We start from the raw sequence: 12,797 nt of genomic DNA, 5'->3' as shown, positions 1-12,797 counted from the left end.
TACATAAGAGTGATCGAGCACCATTACATTTTCTTTGCTTGCTTCGTTGTAAAGCCGACCCTTACATATATTATCATCTCTTTCTTTTTTTTCTTATAGAAAAAAGTTGTAATGGGTTTTTTAATAAAAGAAAATATAAACATGATGGGTCAAATCTAATAAGTATTCGGACCACAATGTTAAAAATTAGTTATCTGTTTATTCTGGCCGGAACCAATTATGAAGTTTTAAAAGATTATCATCATCAATCATTTATTTGTAATATAACTATATGTTCTTCTACGGTTTCTGTGAATTTGTTTTAACAATTTATTCCGTTTTGTATTCTTTTTGGCAATAGATATAGTACTAGCTAGCTAGGTTTTGCTATTTTTTAGAACAAATTAACTAAATATACTTGGTGTTAATTACTGCATGTTGTCGTACTGTACGTGTGTATATATAAGAGTCGAGTCAATGATCAGTACACTAAATGATGGTTCTAACTTACAAGGTATCAAAGCCTCTCTCAAATCAAAACCTAATTAGTTACTATAAGCTCGTACCATTGGGAGATAGGGATATTACCAACAAGTTGGTGGAACCATCAAAATCCAAAGTGATTGTGGTTCTTCTAGCTCTCTTCGGTGCAATCGACTTGTGATAATTACATTGTATGGGGTTTTAGAATTAGGGAATTCTCTCCAATTATTGGCTTTCCAGAATCAAAGTGGAGATCACAAAGAGACTCACCTCAAACTGATCCATATCCGTGACTAGGCGAGAGTGAACGAGGGCACCCAACTTACGCCGTAGTACTGAACCGTATTAAACGCAATAATAAAACCGTACCCTGATAATATATGTCTATAACAAATCAAGGAGAGTAGTGAACAACTGACAAATGACAACAAGATACATTTAATAAAGTGAAAATATCTCTGCTCCAGACACATAGATATATAACCCAAAGCCAGCCAATGATAACACTTCACAAAAGTTGCAATAGACCCTACTTGACAATTAGTACATCAACCATATTATGTATATTTAATATTTACATTCGTGTATTTTAAAATACGTAGAATTATTTTGTGCAATAAAAAGAGAGATGTTGATTTCTACTTCATTTTGTTTTCTTACTTAGCTAGTGTATATTTAAGATTGAGAATTTAAATAGTTGAATTCGTGGAATTGTTGAAAATGTATGCTTAATGCTTCAACTAATTAAGTGTATATCGATGGGCTGGTGGTGACACTACTTCGGATAGCTTTCAAAGGAATTTGAACCTTTCACTGCCAGTTCGATCCCGTCTGAGATAATTGAGCCCAGTGATATATTACTATTATTATAGTCTGGTCCGGGGTCTCAAGAGACTATCATAAATTTTCTTAGGTTAAAAAAGTGTGGTGGATTTGGTCTTTTACATTTGTTTTCAGTTTAAGCAAGGCCTTTGTACTTTGAGATTTTACATTTTCATATCTTATGTCGTTGTCAGCTATAGGTCTGTGAGACACATATATGCACGGTGTTGTTAGCACATGGAATTTAAAATTACTTGCTAAGTATAGTCATAAATGTTACTGTCACAAAATCTCTCGATTATTCATCTCATCTCGACAACTAACTCTTTACATTGAGATGAGTTATCGAAAGTTAACCCAAAAAAAAAAAAAAATCCGGGAAACTTCAAACTTAGAAAACAATCTTTGAACTTAGCAAACTTGGAGTCAAGTGTGTAAACCCAATAAGAGATTTACATCCTCCTCCTTCTCAATTATACGACAAGTTAAATTTAGGGATGGACACATCACACATATATAGCAGATATTTAGAGTTTAATTAGTGGTAGGTAAATTTTCAGGTCTACGCCAATGCCTAACCTAATTTTGCGCTTGCTTTAGTGCATAAAATGCTCTGTAATGTAGGCATGAACCTTGGTGCATGCTTCGCTACGTTACCTGTATGACTTGAAATGCCACGGCACATTTCCTTTTTTTGGCGGATTTTTTCTTATCTTATGAAAACTTATTGTGACGTGGTGTGTTTTGACGTTCTCATTGGTCCTTTTTGTTTTGGATGATGTGGTATGAGAAAAGTCAAAATCAGAACGGTTCAAGGAAATTGTCTATTCATTAATTAATTATTTTAATTCATTAACGGTGTAGAGAGAGACGAGTAGTTTAGGTTGTGGAATGGCGAAGGAACGAGGAAGTGGCAACCACAAGCCATTCTTGATATCTAACGTGGTTCGCTCATGGTGGCGCGTGGTTCGCTCGTGGTGGCGCGTGGTCACCGAAGCTTTCCGTCCCTTGTCAGAAAATCTAAACAAACTCAGACATATCCATTAAAGAGTTCGTTCCGCTTTATTTTGTTCTTCTTATTTTCTTGCAGTTCCATCTCTCTCTTTTCTTTATTGATAAAGGTGGAGTTTCATCTCTTGTAATATGGTATTAGGAGAAATGAACAAGGAAATGATTAAGAATGTGATTAAGCTCTTAACGATGGTGATTTTGATTGGTACTATGGTGATTTGGATCATGATGCCAACGTCTACTTACAAGAAAATCTGGTTGAAATCCATGCGTGCCAAGCTCGGCGAATCGATTTATTTTGGGAGACCAGGTACAAATTCACATTAGTTTTTTTTTTTTCTTTAGAAGTGGTCATAGATCTAATCTAATTTTTTTCAGTTAGCTATTTTTGAACAAATACCATTTATATATTATTATATACACATACTGGTTTTTCTTTTATTAGGAGCAAACCTTTTGGTTTACATGTTTCCAATGATTCTATTGGCTTTTCTTGGATCGATTTACCTTCACTTGAAGAAACAAACGACAGTTAACCAATTAAATAGGTAATTAAACACTTAAACTACCAACTGATTATAATCTAATGAACCGCTTTTTATATCATTTTTTTTTCTTTTCTGTTAATTAAAAAAGTGGAGTGGAGAGGAAGAAGAGAAACAAGTTTGGTGCATTGAAAAAACCAATGTTGGTGAAGGGATTAGGAATAGTGACAGTGACTGAGGTTATGTTCTTGACGATGTTCTTGGCTCTTCTTCTTTGGAGCTTAGCCAATTACTTTTACTTTACCTTTGCCACCATCACTCCTCAATCAATTCCAACCGGTGGAGATAACTTGTAAGTTTATTATATAATTTGTTTTTTTTTTTGCCATTAACGTTTATGTTTGTATTTATCGCGAAATATACATACACCATATAGTTTATATATAATAATCATATATGTTAACACTTTGGGTTATTTATTTAGTTGAATGCCTATTTGCATTGCAGGGATGGATAAATAAAGAAAATAATAACATAATTAATTCATATCAGATATATACGTATATCAGTATATCTTTAACAATTGGGCTTTTTATAAACAATTTATTTGATATGTTTTTTTTTCGTATATTTCAATACAAAATGATATTTAAAAATGGTTAAAACTCTTAATAAAAAATAGTTGACTCTTACGTGTTTTTTTTTTTATATATGGCGAAACTTCAAAAGATGGCAAGCGAGACTGAATGCAATAGCAGTAAGGTTAGGTCTAACAGGGAACATATGCTTGGGGTTCTTGTTCTATCCGGTGGCGCGTGGGTCATCGTTGCTGGCTGCAGTTGGGCTTACGTCGGAGTCAAGCATCAAGTACCATATATGGCTCGGTAACTTGGTCATGACCTTATTGACCAGCCACGGTCTTTGTTATTGTCTCTACTGGATATCTACAAATCAAATCTCTCAGGTTAGTCTATATGGGTTATTATAAGTTTGACGAAATAATTAATTAACCAGTTTGATTAAAAGTAAATTTGTTCATTTTAATGCTCAGTGATAAGTGCTAACCCTTATCTGTTCGTGTGAATAGATGTTGGAGTGGGATAGGACCGGTATCTCGCATTTAGCCGGAGAGATAGCTCTGGTGGCCGGACTTGTGATGTGGACCACCACATTCCCGGCGATTAGAAGGAGATACTTCGAAGTCTTCTTCTACACTCATTATCTCTACATGGTCTTCATGCTCTTCTTCGTCTTCCACGTTGGCATATCTTATGCGTTGACCTCATTCCCCGGTTTCTACATCTTCATCGTCGATCGTTTCTTGAGATTTCTCCAGTCGCGCAACAATGTCAAGCTAGCCTCTGCTCGTGTTCTTCCTTGTGAAACCGTCGAGCTCAATTTCTCCAAAAACCCTAGTGAGTTTTAACTAACGATCCCTCTGTTTTACCTTCTTCAATTGATTACCTACTCAAGAATCATGTGCTAAACATGTCGATACAGTGCTGATGTATAGTCCGACGAGTATATTGTTCGTGAGCATACCGAGTATTTCGAAACTGCAGTGGCATCCATTTACGATAACTTCTAGTAGCAAACTCGAACCAAAGAAGATAAGTGTAATGATCAAGTGCCAAGGAAAATGGTCCACTAAGCTTTACCATATGCTTTCTTCTTCTGATCCTATCGACCACCTTGCTGTTTCCGTTGAGGGACCCTACGGCCCTGCTTCCACTGATTACCTACGGTAATTAACCTAAATCCGAAACAGAGAAGTTCAACATTCGATTCGTTGCAAAACAAGTAACATGCTCTGATTTTTTATTTCGCAGACATGATACTCTTGTGATGGTTAGTGGAGGTAGTGGGATTACACCGTTCATCTCCATAATCCGCGATCTACTCTACATGAGCTCAACGAACACTTGTAAAATCCCAAAGATGACCTTAATCTGCGTGTTCAAGACCTCTTCCGACCTCTCCATGCTCAGCCTAATCTTACCAATATCCACAGAGATCCCCTCCTTTGTAGATATCCAGATCATAGCCTTCGTCACCCGAGAGAAAGAATCAACTTGCAATATGAACATCATCAAAACCCTAGATTTCAAACCATATGTCTCAGACCAACCCATCTCACCAATCCTCGGATCCAACTCCTGGCTATGGCTCGCCACCATCCTCTCTTCTTCATTCATGATCTTTATCATCATCATCGCATTCATCACAAGATATCACATTTACCCAATCGATCAAAGCTCGAAAAAGTACAATGCGGCGTATAAATCTCTCATTTACCTTCTAGCAATCTCCATTAGCGTGGTGGCTACGTCAACGGTCGCTATGTTGTGTAACAAAATGAATTATAAGGAAAAAGATGAAAACGATGACGCATTGTCTCCATTGATGATCGAGACCTCGCCAGATCAGCTGCTATCGGAAGTCACCAACATTCAATATGGAGAAAGGCCTAATCTTAACAGTAAGTCTATTTCAAGATTATATAACATCTTCATACATGTATTAGACTTGTAGAGTATATTGATTTTTCTAAGTTCTCACTCTCATCATTGTGTGAAAGCAGAGCTCCTAGTTGGTTTCAATGGTTCAAGCGTCGGAGTTCTTGTTTGTGGTCCAAGGAAGATGAGAGAAGAGGTTGCAAATATTTGTTCCTTTCGTTCGGCTGAGAATCTTCAATTTGAATCTATCAGTTTCACCTGGTGATTTTTTTTTTTTAGATTGGTGTAAAAGAAAATGATTGGGGAGTAATTTGATCCTCTCTCATTATAATTTTAGCGTTTGTGTTTGTTTTCTCTTAGTCGATGATAATAACAACTATAGTAGGTTTATACAAACTTTTTCTCCAACATTTTTTGTATAATGCTTTCCTTATGCGTCTAAACTTGGGTTAAAATAAAATAATGGCTTATCATGTATCATAGAACTCAACGTAATCAATTTAGAAAATTCTTATTATTTCTGAATTTGGATTCATAAGTGGAACAAATTCAGGAAAGAATGGTTCTTTCAACATAGCCAGTACTAATTTTTAGAAATTAGAACTAATTAATTATTGCTAGGGATTAATAAAGTAGAGATTATATTACATTCTCAATGTGTAACATATTAAAATATCCGATTGTTCTTTTTTTTTTATTGAATACATATCAATTAATGACCTTAAGCGGCCTCATCATCATATTGTCCTCGTGGTCCAGTATCTGCAATGTAAAAATATTTATGTTCATAAGAAAAGATTAATGTAAAATAACGTTTATCAAATTCAAAATGTTCTGAAATATTCCTACTTACGTGACAATGGTAGATGTAGCCGGGTTCCTGAGTGGCATCGAAAGGGTAAGATGCGTTAGTGTGGATATAAGAAAAGCGTACGAGTATCCTCGTCACATGTCCCGGCATCATCTTGAACACGTTCTTCCAGCCTCTCTCGTGTGCCGTCACCGCAGTCTTTGTCCCTCGTGCGTATTTACTAATCTTGCACTTGACGGCGTCGTTGTGTTTTGTCATACACTCCTTGAACTCCTCCAGTCCTCCCGCCAATAACTCCGTTTGCTCAACCACTTTGAAAAGTCCGAGATGAATGTGTAACGGATGATTATCCTCCGTCAAATTTATCACTTCCCACACCTGATTAGTTTCACTTTTTGTATCATTAAAATTTTTGTAATCGGCTACGTATTAGACCGTTAATTAAGACAACGTACCTCGGTGGTTCCTATTTTTGGAGTTTCCGTGACGGGAGCGTCATAGGGCAAGCCGTTGACAAACAAATGAGTTGGCTCATCAGAACTGCTCACGTACTCGTACATAGAGATGTAACGCGTGAGGACAGCGTTTGACGCATCAGCAGCCGAGTAATCAATAAGCCTCTTGGGAATTGTACTTGTGTCATCCTCTGGTTCAGTTTTGACGATAAATTTCATTACCTTGCTGTTTTCTTTGTTGACGGGATCACCCCTAGGGTAAGGATAAGGCGCATCATTAGCGAGCACCACCGTTCCCGACGGCGATTTCGAGAAATCAACGATGGCGTCTGCGATTTCTGACGGAGATAAGAGAATCCATTTGGTCACCACCGGTTTTGAGAGATACGCAGAATCAGAACCTACCACGATGAAATCTAGACCGTTGGAGAAGAAGAATTTGAAGAATCTTGCGTTGCTTGCGTTTATGATGCGAAATCTGTATTTCCTACGTCGGACGTTTAGTCGCGGCCACGCTTTTCCATTGACGATGATCACATCGCCGAAATATTCCGGTTGCCATTGCGGGTGAATCGATGGGTTGTTCCCAGTTGCGTTCATGTATATTGACCCGTCTTTACGAAAGCTCCGGTCGAAAACGATCAACGGCCGGTCAAATTCATCTCCCGTGGGTAGCCGAAAAGAAGATTCGACGGCGTGGTGGCGAAGAACGTAGGCGCCTACCATACCGGCGAGGTTGTTGATTCGGGTCAAACCCATGGCATGGTCGTGGTACCACATGTTACCAGGTTGTTGCATGTTCTCGTAATGCAACGTCGTTTTGGTCCATTTTGGTCCAGTCTCTTTGAAACCCGCAGTGAACCACGCATCAGCGTTTCCATCACTGGCTGGTTCGTGGATTCCGCCGTGTAAGTGAACCACCGTAGGGATTCCACCGTGGTTCGCGGTCGCAGGAGAGATTGTGGGATCCCAAGGAAGAATGTGAGATGTAGGAAGGTGGTTTCGCCACGTAACGTATGTGTCTACTCCATACACTGCTTCGATCGTCGGACCAGGAACTGTTGCCTTGCTACGTGATGTGCCGTAGGCGAACACTTGTGTCGCAGGCAAATCTCTATGAAATTTCTGTCACACTCATAAATTTTAAATTTTATTTAGTTATCTATCATACTCTGTTTTTCTATTAATGAATCGTTACAACGTACAAGTTACAAGTGTGCTAATTACTACTAGTCCACTAGACTACTACTATATGTCTTTTACGACCCAGAGGACTAATAAAGTGAGGTCAAGAGTAAACACATAACGTATCTCATCATTTTCTTTTCAACGACACGTAAACAAGTGAAATACGAATCGATTTTATTGTCAATTTGTCACCAATCCAAAAGAATCTGATTCTTGAAAAAAAAAAGGAATGAGGGAAAGAAGAATACCCATTTAGTGGAGAACATGCCGATTTGAAGAGAAGTGGGTTTGAGGATGCCATGAACAGAGTTAAATCCATGGAGTCTAGGCATATCTGGGAGGTCGTCGACGAACATCTGAAGCTTTCCCACTTCGAATAGCTGGTCATCGAGCAGCTCCCCGCACGTGCCACGGAGCCACGTCAATGTTACTATTAGCATCATCACTCTCTTCATCTTCCTCGGACACAATAGAGATTCCATTTCTGTCAACTCAAGTCAATTGTGTGTGAGTGTGTGTGTGAATGATTAACTTCGTATGAGAAATTAAGTTCTTGATCATTAAATTAGATCATATATATAAGGAGAGTATGTGTGTATGTGTGTATTAGAGAACGTGGTGGTCTCTAGTTCACACCCTTGAGTCTACGAAGTATAGGATCTTTACCTTTTTTTTTCTATCGACTATCGCTAATCTAATATTGTAAAACTTTTCTATTCATTCTTCAAATGGTTGCATGATGTGCAGATGTCATTTTGCTTTTTTAATATTCAGTGACCTTTCTCTTCAAAGTGTTTATTTTGGGATCTTTTGCTTGTCTTGTAGTATTATTTTATAAATTTTCACTCATCTCACACCCTTGTTAGTACCGGATTTAGCTGAGTATGCATTTAATTAAGTTGCCTATAAATGTTCAATCCTTAATGACAAGTGTGAAAACAAAAAATTAAGAAAGCTTAATGACAAATGAGAGCCTAACTCGGACGATTCATTTTTTTTAGCTTAGCATAGTCTTCGAGGTAGATAGGTAGGTAGCTTGATTAGTACGTATAACTATGGGTCTATGGTCGAGAATAGATCTTAAACTCCTTAATTTGGTGGTTGGTTAGAAATCAGTTCCGAGTCTTTAAGAGTCTTTAAAAATCATATATATGCTCCTTAAGCTAGTTAAAAAAATAAATTATGTTCGTGTGGGCTTCACAGGTGAAAAAGCTAGTAAGCGACATATACATAGTTACAAATTAAATAATGGCACACGTAGAAAAGCAGAAAACGCGAACACCATCAATGAAAATTACAACAAGAAAGGCGATTATAAAAAGTAGCAATAATAAGATAAGCAATAAAATTTACTCCCTCCGTTTCAAAATATATGATGTTTTAACTAAAACACGCAAATTAAGAAGTCTTTACTTTTAACAAGTTCAACCAATCAAAAATAATACTGCATAATATAAAATATTAAACTAATCTAAATGTTTATAAATTAATACTACAATGTCATTATGTCACACTAAAATTCTTGATTAGTGTGATATACGAGAAAGTTCTAGTATAGACACGCTAACACTTTACATTTAGCAAAGCACCTAATTTACCTTTGCTGACCGGAAAAGAATTGTATACTCGAGAAGTTCAACTTTTTTAATGACAACTTTATGAGTAACTAAGACACAAGCAAGTCTCCGATAGTTTTGAAACCCATAAGATAAACAAAGGCAAACATCCCACGGCTCGTGGCGCAAAAAGTTAGGTACTCTCAAGTGTGAAAGGAATTTGAGAGATGGGTCCACTATCCTAACCTCGACCCTTCTTGCGTCTAACTCTTAAGTGTCCATTTGGAAATCCATAATTATGTACAAACCACATTATTATATATAAAGATTAGTATAAGTATGAAAAAGGGACCAAACAGAAAGTAATGTTATCGTACCAAATGTTATTTAGTTACATAAGTTTAGTGTCCTGCGCTGCTATTAATTTGTGTTTTAGGAATTGTCCTATATTGACTGTGTAGAGTTTTCAGGTACAATTAAAATCACAATTGATAAATAAGATTGTTTCGTATATATAAATTTGGACAGACGTACGATTGTGGTGAGAAATCATAATTAAACCATATCAAACACCAAACACCGCTGAGAAATAAATCTCTTCCTGTTTAGTGGTGAATGCGGATCGACCATTCGAAACCAATGTTCAAAATCAAAATCTTAAACTTAGGATACGTTTTAAAAATCGCTTATAAACAGCCAAAATGTTTTGCCTTTTTCGTTTGCATGTTTTTGTCTCCTGGTTGGGGGATCTTGTGGTGACTATCAAGAATTTTACTATAGGGCTTCTTTGCGAAAAAACCAAGTTGGACATCTATCATTTAGGCCAAAACATATATTTGGAATTCATGTGGCCCAAAACATGGTTCAAATCAGTTCAGTATGTTTTCGATTTTCAAGCGCCAAAACAAAACAAAAAAAAAAAATCAGCAAATACCGATTTCCATACGTATCTTGTAAGTTGTAAAGTATCAAAACTAAAAAAGCAAAGGATTGATTGATGCATGACCGGCTAAAGACATTTATTTTAACTAGTCCAATATTAAAAACTCGAACTATGTCTCATTAAATAAGATAGGTGACGCTTATAACGAGACACCTACCGAGAGGTAGCGAGCAGGTGGAATAACTTTTCAGTGGATAGAGAGAATATCTTTTCGAGAGATGCACACAAACCACGTCGTGACAAAACCAAACCGCTCTAAACGCTCTTCTACAAATGTTTTACACCGCACCAACCACTAGTGTTAGAAAAAAGAAACTAGACAAAGCAAAGCATCTCACAAGAAACATCAAAATAACATTCTGGGATTTACATATCAACCAACACCCCTTCATGTCAGTTTAAAACAGCTACATGCCATGCCACACAAAAAAAAGTACCCAGTCTAAAAGAAAAAAAACCAAAACCAAACACTAATATATCACATTAGACATTAACATGAAAAAATATTTTAATTAACCTTTTAAAGTCTAGTTTCCACAAGCAGAAAGGAACCTTCCACATCAAGCAACCACACTTTACATGATGTTGCAACCACTGTTATGACTAGTGTCTTCATCACTAGACATGTTTGTTGGAGATGGGTGAATACTTTGCTGCGACTGCTGCTCAGCTGGGTAAGGGTAATAAGGATAATAACTGTAGGGACTAGGGGTATAATTGTAGTAATACCCATTGCTTGATGCTGGAACGAAAGCTGATCTTTGGTACATCATTTGCTGAGGCTGAGGATGCTGATGCATCATTTGCCTACTCTGCATGTTCATTGGATGATGATTGTTGTAGCCATTCATGTTCATCATCATGCCTCCGTTACCATTGTTTAGGTTGTGGTTAGTGACACCGTTGATGTTGTTTAACGCTGGAGCTTGAAGCTGTTGCTGTATCCCATTTGTGGGATGAGTCACGGCGTTTGTTGTGCCGTTGAATCCAGCTAGACCCATGAGAGCTCCAATCTCATTGCTCTCAACACCAGGGTTTATTTTTCCGGCGGTTCTCATTCTCATAGCCGCCATTACTTGTTGAGTGTTCTGGTTTTGGTTGCTCTGCTTTTGGTTGACTTTTTTTGATGCGGCGTTGACTCCGTTGTTTCCATTGTTCATCGCAGCTCCTCCATTGTTTTTCTTGGAGTTGACGACGGTTTTTTGCTGCTGGTTGGCTGGTTTTGGAAGCTGGACGTCTCCGACTTCTCCCTCTCCGCCGTCTTCTTCTTCCTCCATGGCAAAGGCTGCCCCTTTAGGGTTATTCTTGGGCTTGAAAGCTTCAAGACCACTTTTGGCTGAGCCTTGCTTCTGACTCTTTTGAGCGGTGTTCTTAGTGACGTCATTAGTCTTGGCCTTTTGAGGTTGGTTTTGGTTAGGGTTAGGAGACCAAAGCTCGGCGTGTTTGCCGGCTTTAACGAGCTTGTTGATGAGTGTGGCTGAGTCAACTGACCCGGTAACAGTCACCTTTTGATGTTCTGATTCTACCTTCACGTGACAAACTCCTGTTTACGTCAAAACCAGACAATGTATTCGTCAAGAATCCAAGATGAGTAAAGTAGAAATGTTTGCATGTTGTGAACTTAGGGTTGAGGAGAGAAAGAGAGAGAGAGAAGAAGAAAAGAAAACCTTCGATTCTCTGAAGAAGTTTCTTGACTTTTTGGTTACAACCCTCGCAATGGATGTTGACTCTTAGGGAAAACGTCTGTGGTTCTCGATATTAAAAGTCAAAAAACCATTAACACAATGGAGAGATCAACGCAACACTAAGAAGGAGCTAGAGAATGATAAAGTGGGGGAAAGTGTTTAAGATTTTACCTGGATCTTTAAGAGCTTAAAGTCTTCATCTTTAGTCATGGCTTTGAACAAAGAAGAAGAGAGAGATGAGTAAAGCGTTTGGGGTTTTTTTATAACTTCTAAGCTTTTTTTAGGAGAAGAAGCTCGGCTTTTGAAGTAAGGCAATTGAGTAGGGGGGGTGGGGGGCTTTGGGGTTAGAGACTTTTTTGCTCTGAAATTTGGAAAGATGTTGAGCGAGTGAGTGAGACTGACACTTAAAAAGTTACAGCGACCTGACCAACTCCTTCCCTCATTAAATTCTGAATTTTTGGAGTTTAAATTGCATAAGAACAAAACATTTTGAAATTTTTTGGAGTTAAATTGCATAGGAACAAAACATTTTGAATTGTACGAATCATTATTTAAGGCGTATACTTTTTTATATTTTAGTAACTCCAACAAGAATAGTACTCGTAAAGTATAACAGTAATGAAATTGAAAATAGTAAAGAATTTGTATATTTAGAGAAATATTGTAAATGTCAGAAGAGTGCATGCATGAAGAGTCGGGCCCAACGGTCTGTGTCTAGTCAGTGTTTGGGGTTTGCCTTCTCCCACACTCTTCTCGAGCTTCTCCCTCTCTTTTCCCAACTTGTTCTTCCTTTTCTTTTCTTAGAATAATAGAGTAACATATGCTAATCTATATGCCAATGAAATGACATAATAGTAAATGATTATATCTGAAATTTTATACAATATGATAACAATAAGTTGTAGCTTTGCGTCTGTACAAAA

The 12,797-nt window shown here is 37.5% G+C and overlaps 3 protein-coding genes across 3 annotated transcripts; 1 reads left to right on the top strand and 2 right to left on the bottom strand.

The window, feature by feature from the left end:
* Positions 2,197-5,644, top strand: LOC104776424 (ferric reduction oxidase 3, mitochondrial). Its single transcript, XM_010500492.2, has 9 exons — positions 2,197-2,334; positions 2,438-2,605; positions 2,741-2,843; positions 2,932-3,132; positions 3,510-3,744; positions 3,868-4,195; positions 4,281-4,524; positions 4,610-5,259; positions 5,362-5,644. The coding sequence occupies exons 1-9, from the start codon at positions 2,238-2,240 to the stop codon at positions 5,499-5,501; spliced, it is 2,166 nt and encodes a 721-aa protein (XP_010498794.1). The 5' UTR covers positions 2,197-2,237; the 3' UTR covers positions 5,502-5,644.
* LOC104776423 (multicopper oxidase LPR1-like) lies at positions 5,732-8,488 on the bottom strand. Its single transcript, XM_010500491.2, has 4 exons — positions 7,939-8,488; positions 6,503-7,627; positions 6,090-6,425; positions 5,732-5,998 (listed from the first exon to the last, which is right to left on the bottom strand). Exons 1-4 carry the CDS (start codon positions 8,170-8,172, stop codon positions 5,945-5,947), a joined length of 1,749 nt encoding a protein of 582 aa, XP_010498793.1. The 5' UTR covers positions 8,173-8,488; the 3' UTR covers positions 5,732-5,944.
* LOC104776422 (myb-like protein I) lies at positions 10,506-12,277 on the bottom strand. The gene is made up of 3 exons (XM_010500490.2): positions 12,046-12,277; positions 11,857-11,932; positions 10,506-11,732 (listed from the first exon to the last, which is right to left on the bottom strand). The coding sequence occupies exons 1-3, from the start codon at positions 12,082-12,084 to the stop codon at positions 10,765-10,767; spliced, it is 1,083 nt and encodes a 360-aa protein (XP_010498792.1). The 5' UTR covers positions 12,085-12,277; the 3' UTR covers positions 10,506-10,764.

The sequence above is a fragment of the Camelina sativa genome, chromosome 3, assembly GCF_000633955.1.
Source record: "Camelina sativa cultivar DH55 chromosome 3, Cs, whole genome shotgun sequence".
NCBI classification, from domain to species: domain Eukaryota; kingdom Viridiplantae; phylum Streptophyta; class Magnoliopsida; order Brassicales; family Brassicaceae; genus Camelina; species Camelina sativa.
This window is presented reverse-complemented; position numbering and strand designations above follow the sequence as displayed.